The sequence below is a fragment of the Taeniopygia guttata genome, chromosome 2, assembly GCF_048771995.1.
Source record: "Taeniopygia guttata chromosome 2, bTaeGut7.mat, whole genome shotgun sequence".
Taxonomy (NCBI): domain Eukaryota; kingdom Metazoa; phylum Chordata; class Aves; order Passeriformes; family Estrildidae; genus Taeniopygia; species Taeniopygia guttata.
The window spans coordinates 98,077,608-98,104,306 of record NC_133026.1 but is presented as its reverse complement, the minus strand read 5'-3'; the positions used below and the strand labels follow the sequence as shown (position 1 = coordinate 98,104,306).

The 26,699-nt window shown below is 35.4% G+C and overlaps 1 protein-coding gene across 1 annotated transcript in view; it reads left to right on the top strand.

Annotated features, from left to right (window-relative positions):
- Positions 1–26,699, top strand: part of CDH7 (cadherin 7) — a 91,173-nt gene that overhangs the window by 41,903 nt on the left and 22,571 nt on the right. The window contains exons 4-8 of the mRNA XM_002187051.6: positions 5,093–5,212; positions 7,464–7,631; positions 8,929–9,116; positions 21,252–21,505; positions 25,233–25,369. Of these exons, the coding sequence (XP_002187087.3) occupies positions 5,093–5,212; positions 7,464–7,631; positions 8,929–9,116; positions 21,252–21,505; positions 25,233–25,369 (867 nt within the window). The remainder of the gene's footprint in view (positions 1–5,092; positions 5,213–7,463; positions 7,632–8,928; positions 9,117–21,251; positions 21,506–25,232; positions 25,370–26,699) is intronic.

Here is a 26,699-nt window from a genome sequence, read left to right as displayed (position 1 = left end):
ACAGGATTATAAACCCAAATTAACTATAAAACTAGGAATACTATAACCTTTAACCTACAGACTGGTTATGCAAGTATAATGGTTCTGTTTTTTTGACAAATATTTTTGGACATTATCTAAGGCTAATTGAAGTCAATCTCTTCTTTTATTTGAAATGACTTCAGGTCAGGTTTAAATTATATTTGGGTCAGGCCCAATTATATTGATTATTCTGAACAGAGTAAATATCTTGATAGCAAATAAATCTATTCATGACAAAACCCCCAAAGACATGGCTTATCTGAAAATCATAAGGATTTGTTTTTTTCATATTTTTTTTGAGTGTTTTAAAAAACTGAGCAGCATTATATTTCAAACAAAAGGATACAGGTCTGTTTGAGTTATAACCAAGGGAAGTAGGGATGAGAATTTCAATGCCCAACATAGTTTTGGTTTGTTTAATCCTCTCTTCTCTCCAGCCATATCAATGGCTTTGCTTGTTACCCAGCACAACAAATATATCTCTTGCCATTTATTACCCCTGATTGAGATGGATTGAAATATCTGAATTATATAACAAAATAAAGAAAGCAAAAGCACTGTATCAGGCCTACATCTTTGATGCAGTGTGCTGTGGGCTTTGAGAGCCTGCATGAAGTGTCTCTCTCTAAGCACAAGCCACCTCTGCTTCCCCTTGTCTGACTTTGCTGCTTAGCTGGGACCATTCTTGAGTTTTTCACCAAGTGAAGGCAACATAATGAGGGTGTGGGATGGGAGGGAGCAGCTCAAGAGCTTTCTGACTCTCCCTTTTCACACTCCTGGAGTAGAAAGGTTGTGGAAGCATTGCTGCATCAGCTGTGGGTGAGACCTGGTGGTAGAAGCATAGAAATACCAGAAGGTACCAAACAGAACCAGTCTGGATAGTTGTAAGTAAGGAATATGCTGGAGATCTGATAGTAAATGTGTTTAATGTTTTTAGTAGCAGCTGATATCATGTAGAGATGTGATGCCATCATGGAATTGTATGTTAGACATAGTACATATTGTTAATTGATATAAATTAATACTTTTAATAACTTGCTGCATTATAACTCTATTTTCAATTTGTGGCTAAAATTCAATTTATAAGAATTTGTGCAGTTTAAAAATTATGCATTTGTTAAATTATTCTAGTTTTGGAAACCAGTTTTATTTTGAATGATCTAACCAATATTAAAACAGAAGTAACAGAATCATTTTTCATAAAACATTATTTCAAAATTTGCATAAAATATCCTGCAAGTTACTAGAAAAAAGCTAGTAACTTTTTTTCTAAAAAGATCTGTAGAGGTTTCTAAAATAATACACTTAGAGATTCAAAATGGATCCCTTTGAAGGACCTGCAACTCAGTTTTCAACAATCAGTTTAGCTTTTTCTCTTTCTATCATGGTAACGGTTAATCTCTGCAGTGTCAGGAACATTGTTGAGCTTTGGTTAAATTTAAGTACAAATAGCATTCCAAATACAAGGTCATCTTTGCAAATATCCTTCCATCCATTTACCTTAATGTCAGAGTTATAGGTCAAGTTCTAAGATTACTGTAATTAAGTAATCTCTATCAATATCTACTAAATATTATGTTACAAATTATCTTAAAATTCTGGAAAATAAAATCAGAAATCTGTGCTGGTCACACAGAATTAAGTCTGTAACTAACTACTATCAAGAAAAGAATGATGTGGAACACTTTGATAAGCAGCAGAGATTTTTTTTTTCTTAGTATCTACTACAATTGCTGGAAAAGTTTATGATGTTGCTACATGTAGAATTCCTTTTAATGAACAGATAATCAAGTTTTCTTAAAAAGACCTAACTGTAGAGAAAAATAATTTTAGAGAAATCCATACTTAAAAGCAAAAGCTTTTAAAATAAAAAAAAATGCCTGTTTATTTTTTCAATGCATACAAAATACACAAACTGTAAGTAATATTTTTAAGTTATAGTTGCAAAGCCACAGTTTATATTAAGACACTAATGAAAGTTTGGGGTAGGGTCAGTGTCCTGTCTATATTTTTACTCCAGGGCTCTGAACAATGGTGACTAAACAAGATTTATTGGAACACTCATTTTGTTGGATGGAGTAAAGGTGTGGTACCATTTGTTGACTGTCCCTGTTACCTGTAAGTCCTAACCTTGGATGCAGGTATGACAGCTGAATGTCTCTGCTAGAGGCTAAGGCAAAGTGTTCATGGACACAAGGAATACAATTTCAGTGCAGGAACATAAACTCTTCTAAGATGTTTTACTTATGCAACTACCCATTTTTGCTCACACTTTTAGATTTATTTACTATCTGTAAGTATCCCTACAACTTTATGATTTGGATTTTTTTTAAAAGGGAAGTAAGTATTTGAGTTTGACTTCAATCCATTGCAGAAAGATTAGGACAGCAGTACATGGCAATTACCATACTCTGAAGGAATTCCTGTTCTTCAAGAGCAATCTGCTTCTTCTGGAAAAAATCTCTGGAAATCCTCAAATATAGATTTTTCTGTGAATTTTGTGTCATTGGAACAGATTTCCTACACATAGGACTTTTCACATAGTTAGAATACCTTCTGTTATCTAGCATATTCTTAAAAAAAAAATGTTACGCAGAAATCTCCCTCTCAGCATGAGGCTTCAAAAGCTCTTTTTTGTGTGTGTGTGTGAAATTAATAAAGAAATAATGACAATATCATAGGTTTTAGATCTCTCCCCCAGTGATGTTTAGAAGAAGTTGATTATCACAGGACTGGAAAAGTATCATTGTTTTTTAGTTACTGATTACATTTAAATGTGATTATAGCAGAAAGATTTGATGTTAGAATTTCTACTTAAAAATCACCCTTTTCTGAAGGATTCATGTGTTTTAGGAGAGAGATAATCAAATTCAGATAATGACTTTATTTGTCTCCTGCAATGTAGAGGGTTTGTTTGCTACATCAATAGATTTTTACAGCAAACACGCACTTCTAAACTTGCAGCATTTCGAAAACGTCTGTGCTGAGATTGCAGAGCTTGTAATTTCTTTGATCTTGTTTTAGTCTGGGGCCCTTGAAGGCAGCAAGAACAGGGGAAAGACATAACTGCGTGAGAGGTTTATAAGCACTTTTGCCAATATTTGCAGACATTGTAAGCTTCATTGGCAGGGCATAGTGACTTTGTAAATGTGGTAAGCCTGGCTTTCACAAAGAACACAGGATGTCAAACAGTCATTATGATACCCTTGTTCTCAAAAGCTGGATAGACTCTGGCAAGTTTAAAATAGGTCCCTGTATGAAATTACATTATAGAGTAATCTGTAAAATCAGTTTGACATATTGAATCAAAGCTCTTAGTTACTGGTGAACAGAAAATGGATGTATTTTAAGCCCCATAACTGATAAATGACTTGATGGATTAACTAGCAATTTTATTTTTAAACTTTCCATCTACTTAATAGTTGCATGCAGAATTTCAGAAGAAACTTTTCCCTATCCAAAAATATTAGGCCAGTCACATGACAGAAAAATTGCATTTAAATAGAATTGCAACCATACTACTTTGTCATGGATGCTTAAGGAATAGAGATCAGGAACGTGGGCTAACTAGGCCATTACCTCAATAAATTTGTTTTACAAATGATCATTTCTGGTCAGAATTCTTTCAAGCAGGAGGAGTCTGCTCCATTTTATAGAGGGCTGCACTTAATCCTTTCTCCAAATTTTCAACCTAGTCCCAGGCTCCATTTGTGATGTTCTACTTAACTGAGAATGGAAAAGATGAGGAAAATGGGTGGGTGATATACTAGATAAGATAAAAATAAATTCAGAGCTTTCTCCCATTTCCTGAAAGAAAAACTTAACATTTCTAAATAAAACTGACCACAATACTATTTATGTTAAGTTCACCCTGGACACTTGCTATTGCAATTTGTTCTTAAAAAGTGATTTCAAGGCTTGCTGGTCTCACTTTCACATGTCAAAAACATGTCCTTTCAGAAAATGAGCATTGTGTTTAACAAATGTTTTTCTCTAATCATGTGTCTAAATAAAGTGTGTGACGTTATCTTATCTCTCTTGAAGACCTTTACTGTATCTGCCAAATTGATACAATATTAATTTGCAATCTCACCTCCAAACGGGTCCCTGGGTTGTTCAATGGAAGGTCTGAATGTTAGAGACAATCTGCCAGTGTGAAAAAATAATCTTTTCTGTCTATCAAAGGATGGTGACACGGCCAAGGCCCTGGCTTCCAAGTGTTATTTTATTCTGCTCTCAGCACACACCATGAAAGCTGTTGTCTAGAACAAAACAAATGGAAACTGACATGGAGAACATAATGAATAAGAGCTGGATGCAGAATGAGGTCCTCACAAAACATAACCTTCTCACTATCCAGTTAGAAATTTGTCTTTCTTATTCCTGTTAAAATATATTTTTTTCATTAAAGAAAGGAAATCTTTTTAAAATAGATTTCTTTCATACATTTGTTTCTCGAGAAATCTTTACACAATAGATTACCACTATTGATATTGCAGATATATTGAAGGAAATAAGTATTGCAGATTATTGAGGGAAATTACTGCTTTTTAAAGGAATTTAGAGACAACTTTAACTAGCTTTTTTCTCTGAGCTGAGAAAGAAACTCTTCAGCCATCTCCTTATGAAGCAGTAAATAATTTTATAGGCTAACAATAATTTTGTGTACATTTATCAAAATTTGTAAAAAATATATGTATGTTTGAATTTCTAATGAGTCATTACAATTCAGCAAGCAGGCTTCTCTCAAAAGGAAAACCACTACTACTGTATTTCATACTCAGACTTCAGGCTTTACCATCATTACAGAAATTTTGCTGACATATCTTCCAGCAAGCCGAGGCAGAGATAGAGAGAAGGAGCTAATGAATGAGATGATTTTTACTGCTGAGTCAATGCTTGTGACTGTTTGGGAAGATGGAATTCTAAACAGAGTCAGCATGAAAATGATGAACAGTTGTGAAAAAGCCACCTCACACTGTTCCAGATATGTACTGGCACAAAATGTAGAGTAAGTGTAGTTCAGATTTTTCTATCTTTCATGTGCAACACTCCCTCAAACCTTTTACAGGTACCTCTGTGGTTCAAGTGACAGCCACTGATGCGGATGATCCTACTTATGGCAACAGTGCTCGAGTGGTTTACAGCATATTGCAAGGGCAGCCTTACTTCTCTGTGGAGCCCAAAACAGGTAAATTAATATAAACCCTTTGCAGTAATGCTGAGAAAAAGCAGGAAAAGTGCATTAAAACTTGCTAGGAACTTATTAATATGACTTCTTGGTTAATTGAATGCATTTGGGTTTGTTGATTTTTAATCTCTTATTCTTTATAATAGATTATGAAAGTCACATGTCTGAGCTATGTAATAAACTGAGTTTGCTGTCTTTTCTATCTAACAGCTACTTGGTCTGCTGCCCATTGTAATCTCTCTTATCAGTGAAAATTTCAAAATACATTGAACATTTTTTCAGATTCAAGAAATATGTAAATGTCACATATCTGGGTTCCATAAGAATAGATTTAAGGCTCAGTTACTCTCCATGCTACTTTTCAAACTGAAGATTTGTTGTGGGAAATGAATCTCTTCTTTATTAATATCAAAACGAAAACACTGTGCTTCTTTTGCTTACGGGATATAATATTTTGCTGCCACTTTCAAAGCATATTGCTGGTGAAACTCTGTTTATACAATTATCTTGAAATATTGTGAATATTTTTAAGCCATAACCAAATGCAACCTTTTATTCTCTGTTAGTTTGCTAAATATTACCCTTTCTGCTGGATCATTTCATAATGCAGGAAAGTAGGTTCTTGCTCTGCTCATTTCAGTTTAGTGCTTGAGCCTTCATTTACACCTGCAAGAAGAGTTATAATCTCCATTTTGTATATAACCAAGCTGAGACAAAAGAGAAAAAAATTCCATCTTTTTAATCATAAAAAATCTGTGATGTGAATCAGACCTGAGTCCCAAAATTGTGACCAAAAAGTCACACTCCGTTTAACAACATCTAAATTTGCAGAAATAACTAGTATAATTATCTCCATATTGCAAGAGATCCATGCTCAGCAGGGATATATATCACTGTCCTTTTTTTCTCCAATGAGTATGATTCATAGTGGTTTTCTCTCTGTTTTTCTTTCTCCCTCTCCATGTGTGCATATGTGCCATATATGTTGTGGTGATGACTGCAGGCAGAGCTTGAACAACAATATGGTAGTTTCTGCTAAATAAAAATCTTGATGAATTCAGACTGAAATGTTTGCATACATTTTCATCACTTTGATGTGATACTCAAATTTCCTGTGTGCATGACAGTTTACTTCCAAATGATTGGGTAACTTTGCCTGGTAATTTAACTATGACAGAAAAACAAACATGCCAGGAAAAGCAAGGTATAAACAATAACACTATTAAATTGTATATTAATTATAGTTTTACACGTCTTGTAAAATGGGTGAAATAGTGCCAGGCACTCTGTTGGTGAACAAAGTGTTTCAACCCAAAGGTGATTAATGGCAAGACCAACTCTAAGCAAACATTCAACAAACAGCAGATGAAGAGATATGTGTCCCAATGTGCCTCTTCTTTATTTAGTTTGCTTATATTTCTTTAACTGCTGACACTAAGTGCTGAAGGAGAAAACAGCTGCCTCTCTGGAAATCAGGGTTAGCAGCTGTATTATGTACTGGCGATGAAATATTCATAAAATCATCATATTTTGAGAAGGCATATTTATTTTTTGAGGTATATCAGCAGAGCTGAAAGAATGAAACAGAATTTTCATCCAGTTTTCATTTCATGTCAATTAGCTGTAAATTAATTAATTGTGCAGATAATCAAATGGACATAGCAAAAACTTCAGATATTTAAGTATTTCATTACCAAATAAAAAAAAAATCTTAATTATGCTAATGATTTAGAAGTGGATATTGGTAAACCAAATATATGGCAAAATAAGATAATTTCATTTATCTGCAAAGTGTGGTATGTTATCAGTATTGGTAAGAGTTAATGTCTTGAATGAGTATTCAAAAGAGTGAAATTAATCTTGACCCCAGAATTTTAAAAATGAATGCAGAATATTCTGCTCTTCCTAGCTCCAAAAGAGTGGGAAATCAAATAAAGAAGACTACATCTTCCATGTAAGGAAGTGTTACCCAAGACATTTTGAAGACAAGTTCAGGGAGAAGAAACTTGAAAAACACAGTCACGCACTACATTTCCCAGTAAATAAAAATTAGTGGGTTTGGTGGCTATTTAAAATAAGCTTACAGTATGTCAGCGCAACTCCTAGTCAAACCCTGTTATATTAGTGTTGGACTTAATTCATTCCACTCTTGCTGCAATAACTGATCCACTGTCATGTTTTAAAGGCAAATTCAGATTTTACAGCAGAATATTTTCGCCTGTGCAATCTTTGACACCTTGTCTTTCTGCAGGTGTTATCAAGACTGCCCTTCCAAATATGGACAGAGAAGCCAAGGACCAGTACCTATTAGTTATCCAAGCAAAGGACATGGTTGGGCAGAATGGGGGATTGTCAGGGACTACATCTGTTACTGTCACCCTGACTGATGTTAATGACAACCCGCCCCGCTTTCCACGCAGTAAGTTACTTTGTAAATAGGTGACTTGTAATATTATTTCTAAACACTGCTATTTTCTTTACATACTGTGCAATTTCTAAATAAAAAGTGCTTCTTTTCCATGTGAAGTTCTTCGTAAAACTCTGACTAAACTTTATAATATTATTATTATTATTATTATTATTATTATTATTATTATTATTATTATTATTATTAAGTAAGCATTTTTTTCTTTGTCTCATGCATACCAGATCAGTTGAAATGGTGTACGGCAACCAGGACTTTTATTAATGTATTTTACTTCCTCTCTATGAATAAATAAACAAAAAAAATATATCCTAACAGATATTTAGGTCTTGCCAGTTAGGCTTCAGGATTCTTTAATTTTACCCTTAATCCTTTGTATTCCTTTGGCATTGTCACATGCTTGCAGTGTTTCCTAAAGAGTTAAATACCAAAGAGCTGGGAAGTCACCTTCCCTCTATTTGATTTCTTTGACCAAGGTGGCTCTCATCCTAACCTAAAGAAAGGAACACATGGTTGGTTGTATGTTCAAACCAGAAGAGCGTTCTGTCTAGGGTGGTTTTTTATTAACAAAAAGGAATTACATGGTAACATAGAAAATATTGTGAAAGATATATTCATGTTGGCTCCAGCCTCACCTCCAACAATGGAAAAATATATCTGTACATAATAGATTTCTTGTTATTTCAAGCCACCAACTGCTTGAAATAATAATAGAATAACTGAAGTTGTTTTTGAAGGTGAGGGTGTTATTGGCTACAGAATGCACTCTGATACCCTTTTGGCAGCATATAGATCATTGTGTTCTTGAATAAAAAAACTAGAATTCTCAAGATGGTGCACTTACTGTTAAAGAAATTAATATATATTAGTTTCTAGTGATATTTTAATTGTGAGCTGCCTAATCAGGATATAAAGTATAGAAAAATAAGTCTTTATATTGATATTATTTTACTTACTTTTCTTTCCTCTTTTCTGGTAAGCAAAGTAAAAATGCATTATTAGGGACTCACATCATGATTTGCATTTTAGTTTTGAATTTTACTTTTGCATCTTTGCCTTGTACTTCTCTTGTCATATGAAAATGTTATGCCTGTTGTACCTAGATACTATCACAAAGAAAACCTAACAAAAAGGGTAATTCTATTTCAAAACTGAAGAACATATTCTTGTAGCACAAGTAGATGTTCAGGAACATGACTTAAAGGAAGGTAGATTTAAGAAAACTAGATTTCTTTTTTTTGGCTTTCAGTCCCAGAAGACTCTGAATTCATTACATTTTTGAATTTTGCAGGATCATATCAGTATAATGTCCCAGAGTCTTTGCCAGTGGCTTCTGTAGTGGCCAGAATAAAAGCTGCAGATGCAGATGTTGGACCTAATGCTGAAATGGAGTACAAGATTGTGGATGGTGATGGCTTGGGAGTATTCAAAGTTTCTGTTGACAAAGACACCCAGGAGGGAATCATAACTATTCAGAAGGTGAGTCAGATTTTACCCCCTGATTCTGTTTAGAACTCTTCAAGGTGGAGGCAGGTAATGAGATTATGAGCTTTTGCTCCTAAGAGCCTTGTAAGATCTAAAAATTTCTGTTGGTATATTTCATCTTGACTTGACTGTGTGATTATGAAGTTTTTAATGACTTACATTGAAAAATATTCTGCATTTTCTTTGACAAGACCTGCATTTTTGTGAGGTAGAGGTTTTAAAGCACAGCATTTGAATGGGAATCTAAACTTTAGTCTCATTTGTCTTCATATTAAATAGTAGAAAGTGTGAAAATATATCTTGCAGCAAAAATGGAAGCTCCAAATAAAAAATGGATCCTGAAACTGCCTTTGAAAATAACAATCTGGATGTCTTTAGCTGAGGTGATGCTATTCAGAAAGGACCCATTATTAATTTAAAATTATGTAACAGTAGTAGGTTTACAAGAAAATGTATTATTAAAAATATTATTTTAAAAAATGAAAAAATTAAATAAGTATTTTTTCTTCATAGCTTTCTACACATGCTGTTAGAAAACATTATGAAATTGAAATTCATGTTGATATAAAATTATTAAAATTAAGCTTTCTTACATTGCTGCAATACATTTTAGACTACCCTTTTAAAAAGTAAAAATGTGCTGAAATATTTTTCAAGAAAATTCAAATTTTTTGAACAGTAAGAAAAAATACAACTAGAAGAATCTCTCATATAATTTCCTACTCTTAATTTGTGAATGCTTGGCAAGGTCCCTCTGACCTTTGTTATGCAAAGGGTGGTATTTCACTGCCTGGGCTTTGAACCCAGAGCTCAACCTTCAGCTCTCACTGCAGCTGCTTACCCAGCTACCTACACTGAACAGATTCCTCAACAATTTAATATCCTTAAAGTGTGGGAATGATTTGGCATTTTGCAATACATATACCTATGTTTTCAAACAAGGACCTATGTTTGTACTTAATATTATTCTATAACAGATTTTTCTCCCCTATATATTTTTTAATCTTTGTAAACTTCACCTACCAGCTGGGGGGGGATTTTTTGTCTTCTTGTGTTGGGGGTTTTTTCCCTTCTCTGGTGTATCAATTTCTTCTTCAAGCAATATAAAGCTTCAGTTTTATTTCTCCTTTGAAAGAAGTTAAGTGTGCAAGATGTTGCAAAGTAAAAGGCTCTCTGATGTCCTTAACACCTGTTGAGAGCTGGTAATCATCCACAGATGTCACAACAAATGAATTATGTTCACCCTTGAAATATCATAATATGTGTAATGTGAATATTTTTTCAAGGAAAAAAACATCCATCTTAGGTTTCTTGCAAAATCTACTTCTGCTTAGCACATTTTAAATACAAGCGATGAAAAGTTAGTAGTCTTTTTGTTCAACTGCCAGATTCAATGTGGCTCCTTCAGATTGCTCATTTAAGGTTTTTGGACAATGATTTGGGAGAAATGTGCGTATCCTAGATGGAGAACATTTACCAGTGCCACAATGAGCAACACTGAATCACTGAATCAGTCAGGGTCTTCAGTGATCTAATATGAGAACTAGTGGGTTCATTTCCATAATTTTTTTTTCTTTTTTTGGTATGGTTTTGTAGTCATGGTATTTGTTCCTGGAATATTCTTGATTTCAGTTCTATACAGTGGACCAAATAATTGACATTTGTTATTTCTATAATCATTTTAGCTGGGGAGCTGTACTGGACTTTTTACTACTGAATATTTGTCCAGAGAAGTGCTCTATGAAATAGCTGTTAGACTACATTAAAAGGGTACAAATTTTTGACCTGATCAAATGGTCTAATCTGCTAATAATTTTTATACCTACATACTGCTATATTTTGACACAATGCTTCAGACTTCTTTCTTGACAGTGTTAAATTTTCTCTAATTTTCCTAAAATTTTTGACTTCTTTCCTCTGTATGGTAGGTAGTCCTTGGCTAGTACAAGGTGCTCAACAAGCTAGTCTATCATCCCCTTTTCAGCAGGACAGTGTGAGAAAATAAGATGGAGAAAACCTTGTGGTTCAAGATAAGAGCAGTTTATGAAAGCAAAACCAAAGGTCACATGCTTGCCAAGCAAAGCGAAAAAACAGAAGATGTTATTCCTTATGGAAATGCCCAGCCGTTTCCTGGGAAGCAGGACTCCAGTTCAAGTAGCAGTTGCTTCATAAGGCAAAGGTTGTAAATAATGAATGCCCACTCCAACCCCTACCTTCCTCTTAGGTTTTATATCTGAGCAGATGCCCTATGGCATGGAATATCTCTTTGGTCCATTTGGGTCCACTGTTCTGGCTGCGCCTCCTCCCAAGATGTTGCCCATCTGTGTGGGAAATGTTGGAGAGACAGCACTGATGCTGTGCCAGCACTGCTTGGCAGTAGCCAGAAACTGGCATGTTGTCAATACCTTTCCAGCTACCAATGCAAAGCACAGCACAGCACTTGTGGGGAAAATTGACTGCCCTTCACCCAAACCTGACACACTCTGAAATACCCTCATGGTGAGGTCCACCCCTCAAACCTCAGGATGTCCTTAGCTTTTAATTTTGACTCCAGGGAACCTTGTGCTTTGCCCAGTGTCGAAAGACCCTCCCTGCCACCCTTGTCAAGAACATTGTCTAGGATAGAAGTGAGGAACTGAAGCACAGTGCCTATCAGGCAACTGCACTGTCTTCTGGACAATAAAATGAATTAAAGAACATTATTAATAACTGCATATGCAGGTTAAGTAGGTTTCAATCACTGAGCCTTACCTACCATATCATTATGGAGTCAGGTTATCCCTGCATGAAAATGTGTGCTTGTTAGTAAGAAATCAGGGAAGAAATTAAGTTTATAGCCTGAAATCTGCCTAAAACTTTTACTGTCCAGCACATGATGTTCTGTACTCATCTGAGTGCAATTACCTTTTTCCTTTTCACTCCCTAAAATCAGCTGAGAAACAGCTCAGCCTCAAAATGCAAGCCTATCCTTTTCAGCTTCTGATTATTGATATGCTTAGATGTCACGTCTGTATACACATCAGGCAGTAAAATGCCAAGGCACTTATGAAAAGGCATGCTTTGGTTCTAAATGCAAATGGGTGCTTTAGTTTTGTGTACTTCTGCTGCAATTGTACATAAAGCCCAGCAGGCTGGGCATGGAATTCACCGGCAGTAACTGAGCAGCTGAAGGCACTTCTCCATTCATTTTTTTGCTGGGTGTTGCTGGAAAAAGTTTGGCACCTGATTATCCGAGTTCCACATACAAGCTGAGGATTTTGCATTCTGTTTTTAGAAGGATAACCACTTCAAGACAACTTTGAAAGCTGACTTCCTCACTCAAAACTAACACTTCTTTTAACACATAAGTAGCATTAAATTTTAAAAAAGAGAGTTTTTGTAAGAAAGAAAATAAAACTGTAGGAAGAGAAGTGGGATTTAAGAATTCACCATGTAAAGATGGATTTTTATGTTATTTTTTATTTTTATTCCACAGCATTAATTTTATGGAATATTAAAGAAAAATGCCCGGTGATGAGCAAAAATTGCAGGAAAATTATCTGGTTTGAAACAGAGGTACACCAAGTCCCATGATACTAGAATGAGAAAAGTGTTACATGGTTAGGTGTATTTCAAGATTACTGATTAACAGATTTGGGTGTGTTTAATTTTTTGTTTTTGGATTGTTTTCCATGCCTGTTTGAACACTTTACTTCTCTGTACCCTGCAACAAAGAGACTTCATAACATCACGAGTCAGTGGAAAAAAAAAAATATGATTTTCATATGGAGTGTATTCCTTCCTTTATAACACTTCTGCCTTGCTATAAACCCTGATATCTCTCTGGCTTGCAAAGTTTATCCAGGCTGGATATTTCTCCTAACACTGAGAACAGTGCTGTTTTCTGAATAGTAGTGGTAGTTCTCCTCATAGTTCTTATAGCCATGAGGACTTGGGATTACATGTTCCTGAACATTCTAGTACATTTGCTATCTAATGTCTAATGTCAGTGTAGATTAACTACTGGGCTAAACCTTAGCTCAAAATAACATTTTGGCAATAGTCTGGCACTCCTGTAATTACTCCCTTGACCACATGGAAGCAGAAAAGGGAAGAATGCTTTCTCTGTGTCTCTATCCACTTGGTCTTTGTCCTTTCCAAGAGTAAAGAGTAGGGTTGTACCATACCTTATGCAGCACAACTAAGAAGCACATATGCTTCTATCACTGTAGAGTTTTTACAGCTGTATGGGCTTTCACATACTCGTCACACTTTATTTTATTTTATCCCAGTTAGGATATTTGAATCAAAATTAAATGAATGAGGTAAGTAGTTTATGTATGACAGGAAGTTGCTTAAGCTCCTTTGAAACAAAAAAGAACACCACCCCTGACCAAAAAAAGCCCAAACCCAAATAAACCAACCAAACAAAAACAAATAAACAAAAATCCTGACACATAGCATTTTTTAAATATCTGGGACAAGGACTAATTTTGTTCATGAATTTATGGCTTACGTAGTAACAGCAGGTTATATTTGAGTAGAATTGGTTTTTGTAAGATTAGAGAAACTCAAAATTCATCTAATTACAGAAGTTACTAAAACAGTGTTGAACCATTTACTTGGTTATTGTCACTAAAAAAAATAATTGTCACTAAAAAAACCAATCTGCTCTCTTCTGCAATACACTAACCAGTTTCATATGCAAAACATGTATCTACAGTGGTGTATAAAAGTGTGTAAATTATTTTAGGCTATTTTCCGCTATTTCATTACCTGAAATAGGATATGAAAAATTCTAGAAGACAAACTTTGACTTTCTATTTCTTTGTCTTTCCTCTTTCTTCAGAAGTTGTTATAAATAACAAGTGAATGAGACCCATAAGTAGTATTCTCAGCTTAAACAAAGGGTAGGAAAGTAGTAGGAAAGCTAATAAAGGTTTTTTCCTGTAACCTACTATATTCATACAATTTGTTGCCTAGCAGTTTCAATCCCTGTGGAAATCTTCCTACTTCTTCATTTATTTGCTTTCTCATTTGTTAAATAATACTAACAAATAAATTGAAAAGTTCTCACTTGTCAAATGAAACTGAATAAAATCTTTCTTATTTTTATCCTGTTTGGAGCAGTTCATGCTACAATTCTGATGTTGCAAATAATGTGAGTTTGGCTAATCTTTGCACTGTAGCACAGTTGCTGTGGTAATTCATAAAATAGAACAGAATAAAGAGAACAGAATCATAAGATAGCATCTTTAAGGAAGAGACCTCCAAATTCGTCAAGTTCCAAGTCCAGTCTTTGATCAAACACCACCAAGTTAGTTAAACTATAGTGGCACATCCAGTCATTTCTTGAACACTTCTAGTTATGATGATCCCCATGGCAGTCTGTACCCTTTCAGTGAAAAACAGTCTTTGTGATGTCCATCCTGAACCTTCACCTGTCACATCTTGTGACTGTGTTGTCTTGCACTATTCCTAGTTACCTGGGAGAAGAGGCTGAGCCCCACCTCACTACAATCTCTTTTTAGGTAGTTGTAGAAAATAATGTTCCTTCTGAGCTCCTTTTCTCCAGGTTAAACTACCCCAGTTCCTTCAGACACTCCTTACACAACTTATCATCTAGACCCTTCACCAACTCCATTGCCTATTGGAGGCCCCAATGTAGGGAATGGGACATGCCTTGGCTTTTCTGGCCCCTGCTGCTGAACCAGACATCAGCCACTGTGGTGTTTCACCCCAGAGACACCTTTGGCTAGCTGGATGTTACAGCTGGGCGCATGAGGACAAGTCCAGGCAAGCCAGAGCTCAGGGTGCAGTGGATGGAGCTTCCTCTCGCAGAGGTTTGGCTCCTCAGGTTTCCCACTGTCGGAGAAGCTTTTAAAGCAATGGTGGAGGAAAGGAGTCGGTTCTGATGGAGGGCTTAATCCAGAGTTTTTATTCTGGCCTGCAGGCATCTGAATCTAGCAACAGCTCCAAGCAGAACTGTGAATCCTATCACTGCTCCATCAGAACTCTCGAATCACGTGGTTCCCTTCTCTTTCACCCAGAGGTGGGGAGGAGGAAAGGATAGGGAGCCACCAACCAGGTACAGGAGAGGAGGTCTCAGGGGACAAAGGACACCCGGATGGCCCAATGCCCCCTGGGGGTAGAGGGCATCTTTTGAATCTGCCCAATTACTCAACGCACTTCTGGAATGCCAGGAGTGACCAACAGTGCTCAGCAGGAGTCAAGGTGGGGAAAGGACGAGTGATTGACACACCTGGGAGGACACATTCAGGGGAGAAACTGGGGTTCTGGGGTAAACCATAAAATCACGCCGCAACAATTGCTCTTCTCCCTACGCTCCAGCACCTCCTGAATGTGGGCCCAAAACAGGACTCAAGGTGTGGTCTCACCTGCGCCAAGTACAGGGGGGCAGTCACTGCCCTTGTCACTCCAGACATGCTGGTTTGATAAACCATTGGCCCTCTGAGGCATGTGGGCACACGCTGGCTCATGATCAGCACTCCCAGGTTCTTTTCTGATGGGTGGCTTTCCAGCCATTCTGCTCCCAGCCTGTAGCACTGCAGGGGCTGTTGTCACTCAGGCACAGAACCCTGCACTTTTGTTGTTCAACATCAGACAACTGACCCCAGCCCATTGATTCGGCTTGTTCAGATGCCTCTGCAGAGCCTTCCTGCTCTCCAGCAGATCAATGCTCCCACCCAACTTTGTGTTGTCTGCAAACTTACTGAGGTGCACTCGTTCCCCCTGTCCAAATTATTTATAGGTATTAAACAGGACTGGATTGAACACTGATCCCTGGGGAACACCACTGGTGGTTGGATGGCAACTGAATGTAACTCCATTCACTACCAGCTCTTTTAACCCTGTCCAGTTTTTAAGTCAGTGAAGAGTGCACAGGTCAAAAGCATGGGCTGCTAATTCCAAAGTAAAACTAAACTAGATGTGTAAGTTACCTTTAAACTGTATTTAGGAAAACGTCCCTCTTGTGTGATCTTTTCAGAAAAAAAAAATAGTTGTAGAGTTTAAGAACAGGAATCAGGCATTTATATTTCTTAGAAGTAGCTCAAAATTTTTTCTTCGCTAACACTGTGACTCAGTTCTCCATCTGTAGAGTAGGATCAATTCCTTCCTGTGGTTTCATTTGTAATTTACATACTGCTATCAATGCTCCGTTAGTAAGGACTTGGATCATTTGCATAACTCAATTTCACAGTGGTGAGGGTGTTTGGAGAAAAAGCATAATTTTTCTGCATATATTGGAGTTTTAAAAAATGTGTCAGCTTTTCCTCTGCAGTAGAAATCTTAGAACTGAAGAAATATTTATGGTAGCAAATGGTGATTCAGTCACTTAATCCAACAGATTCTGAAGGGTCCATGCAAAGTTATGTAGAATTTTGAAGCAAATTCATGTTGATTTTTTGACAAAATCAAATTTTAATACACATGAATGGAGTCTTGGCTTTGCTTTCTAAGCAAAGCACATACACACATCCTTACTTCTTGTGGTTTCCAAAGCATTATTCCTAGAAAGAGTGCACTAAAAAAAGCATGATTTAAGTACAGATCAGATCTCACTTTATTCACAAAGCTGCAGGCTAAAGTTATACTTCAGTAATATTATTAGCTTAGTAGCAAAATATAAAAGATAAAAACATGATGCTTTTTATCCACCTACATTTTTATCAAATATTTGATACTTAAAGTAGTTATGGTAATTTAATAATAAAAAAAGGGCTGCAAGGTATATATTTTTTAGTGTATAATATGTGACCTTTTGAAATGTTATGAGATGTGATTCAAGCCACTTGGAAATATAGAAAGATTTTAGTGGATTAAAGCGCAGGGGAAAAAAAGACCAAAGACTCCTAAATACTCTATAGAGTGAGAGTTGCAATGTCTTCCTGCAGAAAGTGACAAGCATTAAGATTTCCCATGGCAGAGTTCTTACTCACTTTGCCTTCATTTCTACCCTCAATACACATCCCCACCACAATATCATTAAAAGGTATGTATGTTAAAGAGAAAAATAATGTTATAACGTACTTTCTCATAGAAATTGACTGCTAAGAAATCATTTTAAAACCTGAGTTCATTCTAAAAGCAATATTGACAATTATAAAATGGGGGTGGGAGAAGGAGAGGCTTTATGCATAAGCTTTTGAGTGAAAAGCTATCTTTCCATTACTGTTAACAACTCTTTTTTTTTTTTTTTAGCTATAAATTTTTCTTTCAATTCTATATCAGAGTTTACAATGTAAGAACTTTAAGCTTCCCTGGTTCCTTTGAGAGATTGTGTGCATTTGTTTGATGTACTGCAGTTTTCAATATAAAACCTCAACTGGGTTTAAAAATGGGATTTTCACCTCTGAAAAGTACATTATTACAAAGTTACCATGCAATAAAAATGAACATTATAAAAATGGGCTTTCTGTGAGTTATAACTTTATATCCAGCCTCTCTAAAATAGAAGACTTGTTTTGCAATTTCCTTCAGAGAGGATAAAATTCTTACCCCATAAAAAGAAAAGAAATAAAAAAAGACAGGCCTTACAAAAGGAAAGATTATGGATCCTGCACAAGATCTAATCAGATAATACTAATGTACAGATAGTAATGAAGCTGTTAAGCTCTATTCACTCTACTCAAGGACTGGAAGTATATGTTGTCCGTTTAACCTTCACCATTGATATAGTGATTTGCAGTCTGTTAACTTGGTGTTCCATCACTGGAGTCTTGTGCTTTTGTTATAGCAGGAAATAGTGAAGGCATGATCCAAAAACCTTTTAAATAATGCTCTCTGTATAACAGACACAAAAGATAATTAGATAAGAAGAAACAAAAAAAGAAAATCTTTTCAGGTCACTTTCTCTGTCTTTTATCAGTGTGTGTAGCATGCAATTTCTTCATTATATTATCTAAGAAATGTTGAAATATTTATGCCAGGTCAAGAGCACTTGCATATTAATCATATCTTAGATATTTTGCTTGTTTTTTCCCAGATTATATTCTGCCTCAAACTCTGATTGATACCTCTGTATTCCCCACAGGATCTGAGGTTGTATATCTCAGAGCAATAAATTGAGGATGATGACTGTAGCTTTTGTAGACATTGTCGCACCCCACAGAAGACAGGCTCAGCTAGAAAGAATTGAAAATAGAAAGGAGCGAAAATAACATTATTGCCACTGCAATAAAATCACTTGATACTGTAAAATCCATTTGTCCATCCATAATTACCCTCTTCTAAACACTGTATATGTACATAGATTAGATTTTTAAATTTTTATATTAGATTTTTAAAAAATTATTTATTTTTCTTTAACAAGAATCCTTATCCATTTTTAATGCTGCCAGCAGCATTGGGTACCACAAGATATCTGAGGGAATCCTATGGAAGGATTGATGTTGCCGAGAGCAGATGTTTACTTCTTTCAGCTACTGGGATTCCCTTACTAGTGACTGGTGAAAAACAGACATTCACCAGCTGATATCTTTCCTGGAAGAATTTTGCTACAATCACACTAAGGACCATATGGTGGTTTTCTCAGATGTAAGTTAGAGAAGGTTGAATATGCACACTAAGTAAGTAAGACTGTTTAGATTATGTATCTACACCATGCTAGTTTTTCATCCTTTTTTATGAGGAAATACTTTACTCACTAGTGTATATTTTTGGTGAATTCCCTACTAGTCTAACACTCCTTCATGATAAATATTCATATGAAAAAACACTTCTGTGTGATTTCAGTTAATAAAGATCTAAAGTAGTATCCTTTAACCAATATAGAGACATTGGGGTGTCTTAAAATTAATTTAAATAGTATTTATTTTTTGTTGTGCTAATCTATTAAAACAAAATTAAAATTTATATAATTTTTAATTACATGTATTATATAAATTTTGTCTATTAAATCAGAGATTTCATAATTCTTTTTACTTTGAATGACTGTGCTGATGACATTAGTGTATCAGAAGAAGCTATCTTTTCTGCAGTCTCATGATGCATTTCCATGTGTTTGATTAGGTATCACTGTAATCTCAATCACCCAATTTCAACAGATACCATGAGGATAAATTTCCTTTCTCTGCTACATACTTTGCACATTCTAACTGAAAATATACTGTTTGCAAAAGGGTCAGTGGTTTTGTTTATTGAGGAGGACTTTTGGTTTTAGTTGGTTTTTTTTTGTTTGTTTTATGTTTGGTTTTCTTTAGTTCAACAAATGTTAGCTTTTTGCCTTTCACATTTTTTGGGGTTATCTTTTCTTTATTCATTAGGCTGTTTTTTCAGGTCATAATTTTTTAAATTAATAGTTTGCTTTTATTAGGTAATGTAATCTCTTAAGATGTATTAAGAGTTTGTCCACTCTTTAACCTTACTGCTCATCTGGTCATATGACTTGCCTAATTATTATCACCACTGAATGAAGTTTCTGAGGCATTTTTCATCATTCCGACATCACATTGCATTTACATTATGGCTATGAGGCTGTGTCACAACACAAGGATTGTCCTTTAAATACAGAACTAAGGTGAAAATAAAGAAAACCTAATAAACATGCTTTACTAATGAATAATGTCCAGTTGTATCCAGTATAGGGAGCAGTATCCAGACAAACTTTTTATTTCAGCATATCTGTTTTCCAAGAGCTGTGGATACTGCAGCTTTGATTCAATGCAAGAAGTAAGTGCTTGCATAATATGAGGATCACAAGTATTCCCATTTGGAGAAGCCTTTTGCTTCCACACAGGGTTTGTAGAAGTTCAGTGCCTTTCTGAGTGTGTTGTGCTGCAGTTCATTTTTCATGTTTAAATCTAGACTGTTTGCAGCTGTATTATCGCATCAACATAATCGCTGACTTTAAGATGCTCATTTGGGATTTATCTGACTGTAACTAGATGGAGAACTTAGGCCCTTGTAGGTCAACAGATGTGTGTTTCACCTCTGCTGCTCCTCTGAGTGAATACTGGAATGTTTTGCAGATACTGGAGGATTAATTTGCAAGCACATCTCAGATCCCTGTGATGTATTCAGTAGCAGAACTGCAGAAAAACATTTTTAATCTGTTTTATACAGTTGGAATTATAGTTTGAAGACATAGTTGAGTAACCAGACTGCAGCTTTAGAAGTGCTTCAGTATTTTGCTGCTGTTTTTTAATGATTAAACTTGGAATTACAAAGGAATAGTTAGTTGGATATTTGGTGCAAGCTGACAAACTAAGATTATAGATACAGGGTAAAAGGTTCCAATACTAACTTGGTGTTTTCTTTCAGTAATGACCTGTGTACTACTATTATTCTTTCCTCAAATAACATTTTCTTCTTTCTCAAGAATCTGAATGTCCTCAGATCATAGATGTCTCATTTGTTGGGGGGGTAGTTTTTGACTCCAATGCAGTATTTATTTGAAATAAAACTGTACTTCCACTGAAGAAAATTAAAGCAGAAGGAAGGCATAGAAAATTACAGGTAGTTTACTTAATAAACAAAACAAATCAAAACAATCTCCAAACTGCATCTCAGTACAAAATATTGTGATATAAAAAGTGTAATTTAAGTAATTGCCAGATTTTCTACACAAATTTATAAGAACATGAAGAAAAGATTGTCTATTAAATCCAAATACTATGCAAAAACCAAAAAATTCAAAATACTTTTAAAACAGGAAAGAATTCCACCCACAATTCTCTGAATGAGGTATTTTTACCTGTAAGTAACCTGCAAAGATTATATTGTGTACTTATATCCGGGTAGCATGTCACATTGTATTTGCCATCATCTTAGAGAAAATATTAATAAGACAAAAATAAGTATTAATTCACACAATGGTGAAAAAATCAGTGAGAATCTGGTCCTCACAGAAATTCCAGAAAGTTCTGCAATTATCTTATAAATTTGTTTCACTCACAAGGCAGAATTATCTTTATCACTTAAATCATTGGAGCATATTCACTAGCGAGACACTGCAAGTAGTGTTTTGAGAAAGCTAAAAAATTAACCATCAACTATGGTCTGTCGGTCAAAAGTGATGGTTGTATACAAATGGAAAGGTATTTTCATTTTATACACTTTGAAAGTTTTAAGCAAAACAGTTTTGCATCAACTGAATAATAAAATTTCCAAATAATTTTGCCTGTATAGGAGCTGGATTTTGAAGCTAAGACAAGCTATACCTTGAGGATAGAAGCAGCCAATATTCATGTTGACCCTCGTTTCCTGAGTCTGGGGCCCTTCAGTGATATGACAACAGTGAAGATAATTGTAGAGGATGTTGATGAGCCACCTGTGTTTACTTCACGTCTGTACTCCATGGTGGTGTCTGAAGCAGCAAAGGTTGGCACCATCATTGGGACTGTAGCAGCCCATGATCCAGATGCCTCAAATAGTCCTGTCAGGTAATTGCAAGAGTTCTTAACTATTTATTCAGCCTTTGCATTGAAGTTGTAAATCTTGTGGTGGGAGGGGTTTTGGTTAAACTGGAAGTCATTAATAAGTTTTATTCCCTGGAAGAGGGAGATTCAGATGTTCTCTGAATTTCATGGTTTAACTTTTATAACCTGAACTACAGAATCTCTGGGAAAAAGAAAAAAAGAAAAAAAAAAAAGTTGAAATCTCTGTGAAACAAAGAAAAGATATAGTTTCAGAATCCCAAAGGAAAGACATCACTTAAAAATATTGCTCATATTTATTACTCTCTATACTTATAAAGAGTCTATTATTATCTATAAGAAGTTATGTTCTCTTAAATCAACCAGAATCAAAAATGATATCTATAATATACATGTATGCTTGAATAATGATTCATAGTCTGTGTGCACTAGGAATCAGAATGTAACAGGACATAAATTCCCACATAGACACTGGAGCTGAGGTCCCACAGCAGGAAACATTTGTAAAAACTCTTCACATGAGAGAAGTGGATGGGATGAGATGCATCTTGTTTTAGTCAGAACGGTTAAAGGTTTTTGGTTTTGTAAATTTTGCTGCAGCCAAATATCTTCCACTTGAATGGGAAGAGGTGTGATCACTGGAGATCCATAAACTGTCAAGGCCCTCTTCCTTTGTCCTCAGTGTCTGAAAAACCTTCAAACCTCCCACAGTATAATGTCCAAGATCATTAAGAAACCATAAGAGAACATAAATTCTCAGTCTTATGTTTGCGTGTATCTAGGGTCAGAGCTCAAGGGCAAAGACTCACCACCTTAGCTACTCCAGTAATGAGCTACTTGTTATTTTTCCTATGCAGAGTAGTAATGTCAATTCTCAAAGGAACATGCAAAGAATCTAGAGAGTAATGGTTATAACTTAGGAACTCTGTGAATTTAAACACCTGCAGGGGGAGGAACTCATACACAATTAAAAGTTAGTGCTTAGTTTCATTTGGTTTTATTGCTCATTTAGGGCATACATAGGAAAGATCTTTGTGGGTACTTGCTTTGGTAATGTTAAGTCTCTCATGCATTGAAAATGAACTTGGGAATCAAGTGTGATTTCTAAAGCAGAGATCTTTTGCAAAAGTAAAGCATATGTTTCACTCCTAGAAGTGATGCAAATGTTCTATCTCTTTTGTATATATTTGCAACATATTCAAAATAGCTGATTCTTATCATGTACAAACAAGTCCTAGATGAACGTTTGCCATGGATTTACTTGTGAAATTTATCTTTGCTGTGGCAGTATTTTCTGGCACTGATGTTAGCATCTGGTATATAATATCTGGCTACCAGAATCATTTAGAATAGGCTTAAACACATTTCCATTAATGCAGGACATGCTCAGAATGCTTTTGACTCCTTTGTAAGCATAAAGATGAGTTTATTGGCCTTGATCTGGTTAATTTTACAATTCCAGCATAAAAAATAATTATATAACCTGCTAACATCTTGAACATTAGTTCTGCATCAAAGTTTCTTGAAATTTGAGGGAGAGGAAAAAAGAAAAGTAGTGAGGACTTATCTATGTGCTTGTGAACCTGCTATTTACATGGTCAAAGGTACTGAAAGATAATATAATTTAAAGCTGTTCTACGTATGTTTTGATACATCAGAGACAGATTCACCTAAAATTGTGATATGCTAAGGAGGATTAATGCATAAAACCTTTCATAAGGAGTTTAAACCATTAATTGATAAATAAGTATTCCAGCTTCCAAACATTGGATTATATTCATACTGATTAAAAACTAGATTTGTTACAACTCAGAAAATGTTGAAATGACAAGATCAGATGCAGAACCTTGACAATACCAAGGATTAGGGAAAATAATAAAAGTTTTGAAAACTAGAGGTTATCTCATAAGGACCAGAGAACTATTGATATTTGAACTAACTTAAATAAAGGATTTAAAACTCGGCAGCTCAAAGATTTTCAAGTACTATGGCAGTGAGGAATTAAAGGATTAAATATATTTAAATTTTTCTTTTTAGAATTTGAGTATGGATACAATGCTTTTAAATAAGGGAAACTGCTTGTTTCATAGAATTAATTCATAGAATTATTTTTCTCCTTGTTTCATAAGGAGATCATCCAATTTATGTAACTTGTTTGCTTTTCCACCCACCCTCCCTCCCTCTCTCCCTCTTTGTCTCCCTCCTTTACCGCTTTCTTCCTCTTTGTACTTCTCACCTCTCCATCTCCTCCTTCTTTTATCCTTCTTCTCTTTCTCCTCCTTCTCCTTTGGCTCTTCAAGTTGCATGATAGTCTTAATAATTGGGAAATGTAAGGATTTCTAAGAGAAATCTGGCAGGAGATTGAATCTCAGCTGAGAGCTCTGCCAAGATTGACTAACAGCAGAGGTGACAAATATAGTCTCATGGGGAAACTTGCCAACCTCAAAGCAGCTGTAGATAAATAAACAACAGCGCTGGCAAGAAATAAAGTGAAAAATGGCCTACAGTTAAGACAAAATGAAAGAAGAAAAGAAAGTGAAAGAAGGAAAGCAGTAATCCACAAAAACTGCTATTACTGTTGTTATGACTTGTTATTCTCTCCCTCACTGTGATATAATACAGGTAAACAATTCTAATTATGTGACAAGGCTCTGCACTTAGATTATACAGTTAAGACGGAAAGATAAAAACACAGTAATACAGTAAGAAGATGTGTATTACAACATAGAACAAACAAATATATTGATAAGATCATTGTGTCTAGGAAGTTATTTTTTAATTGTTTTGCATAATTCTTTCTTTCCATCTTGCTTAAAGAAGTTGGTTCATGTTTTATCAATAATCTAATATATCATCAGTGTGTCAGTAATTGCAATGATCACACTTGATCCGGTTCAGACATTTTAATTCATCCTGAGAGTAGGGAAGTGCTCTGGAGTACGTACTCGACCTAAATGAGAGTGCAAGAATCTGACCCAATTATAAATCTAATGTAAAAAATACTCCAGCTGTAAATCTAAATCTGCCTAATGATCTGTCCCTTACTCTCAAAAGGGATATTAAAAAAACAGCCACAGGTGTTTTGACCTTTTCTCTTATGCTATTTTCAGTTTGCTAAGGAGCTCCCCTTCCTAAAACAAACTGGGAGGTAAAGATGTGTTAAGCCAAAGAGTTCAGGGCATGTGCCTGTGTTTGTTTAATGACAGTAAAGCACTGTGAGCTGACAGTGATGACATGCAATCCCTTGACCCTAGGTTGCATCATCTTTCCTTTTTCCCCCTTCCCCTGCAGCTCTGGGTGACTCAGGGATAGTGCTGGTGATAGAAAGCTCTGCGCTCAGGCTGCCAGCCCCATGGGATCAGTGCCTGGCTGGTACAGCCTTGTAGCAAATTCCAACTCACCTTCTCCTTAGCTGGCTCTCAGGAGGATGCTATTTGATTAATTCCTGAGTTTGTTTTACAGCATAGAGGAAGAGAGAAAAGACAGAGAAATACCTATTACCTCGCTTAAGAGGACACTGTGGGAGTGTAGCCCGCCACTGTCAGCACAAGTCACTGTGTAATTCTCTCACCTTTGCAAGTGCCTTTGCTTCACTCGATGCCCCAGGGAAACTGGACTGAGCAATGCTCAAACTATGGAAACAGTGGAAGTGCTTTCTAATAAGAAATCGGTGAAATATTTTTACATGCTGCAAATGAGCATAAATTAAAATTTTCTTTCATCCTTTACCTAGGTATTCAATAGATCGAAACACAGATCTGGAGAGGTATTTCAATATTGATGCCAACAGTGGAGTCATTACAACTGCCAAATCTTTGGACAGGGAAACTAATGCTGTTCATAATATCACAGTTTTGGCTATGGAAAGTCGTAAGTATACATAGAAAGATTTTTATTGACAGTTTGTGTGTAAAGCTTCAGGCTTGGTTTTGATGAGCTTCATTCTGAGAAATTCTGGCAGCTGCAAACTGTGGCAGATAAAAGTAGCATATTACTTAATGCAAAAGAAATCAATATGATAATTTAAAATTACAACAATTTAGGTGCTTTCTCTTTCAATTTAGGTGTTTGCTTCACACCTTGTGTATTTTTGTCTTCTGAAAGACAAGTACAAAGCAAGATGAAATATGTTAAGTCAGCAGTCTTACACTAAGTGTCATTACAGGAAAGGTGATATGGAAGATAGTGGAGGGTGGTTACCCCGTCTCAGTGAGGGCACTCAGAGTTGATGGCTGTTGGTCAACCACAGAATTTTAGAAGGTATAAAGAAAAGGGATGTGAATGCTAAGGTGGTTTCATTTTCCTGACTCTAAGGTACTACTGTAGAAGTTATTTTGTATTTGCTGTCTTTTTCTGGTGTAAGATAAAAATGTAAAGCTTCAAGTCAATGCAAGAATTCTAATGCAGGTTCAAAAACAAACTTTTTCTACTTTGAATACATTTTGTGAAGTGCTTTTACATTTGAAGAATTTATATTTTCAAATTTCATCTTCATTACTACTCTGTTGGGCTGTGATAATAAAAATTTACAAGTTCTCTGGATTGCTATAGTAAAAATCATCACTTCTTGATTTGAGTGAGCTTCATTGAATATTTAACCTGAAAGTTAAGATTTATCCTTTAGAGTCTCTTGAATCTATCTTGTATTATCACAAGTAGAATTTTGGTCTGAAAATATGAAATGGAAACCAAAAATTTTCCTGTAGCAAAACTGATGAGGGAGACAAGGGACATACCTGACACTAAGGAGAGTCTAGGAGCACAAGTGAAAACTTGTACTGCTTTAATTTATATTCATAACTACATGGTTTTCAATCAGCTTAGTTCAGCAGAGGAAAAGTTTGGTGTCAGAAAGTTTTACTTCTCTGGTATTTCGCATGTGATCTAAAAAATAACAAAAAAACCCACCTTGTGATTTATATTTGGATGCTTAAAATGTTTATTAAAATGTGGTTGCAATACACTATAAAAAGATAGTTACATATTTGAAGTTTTGTAAAGTTTTTTTATTTTGTCCTGCTGTAACATTAATATCAACATTTTTGATAAAAAAGGATTACAACGTCCCTTTTTCCTGCTCCAAAAGAGAAGCAAAATAAGTATTGCACTCACTGATGTCCCTATGCTTAGTCTAAAATAAAATTAGCATTTAAGATTAAAGTATGATGTTGGAGTCTGAACACAGTTTAGATACACTAGT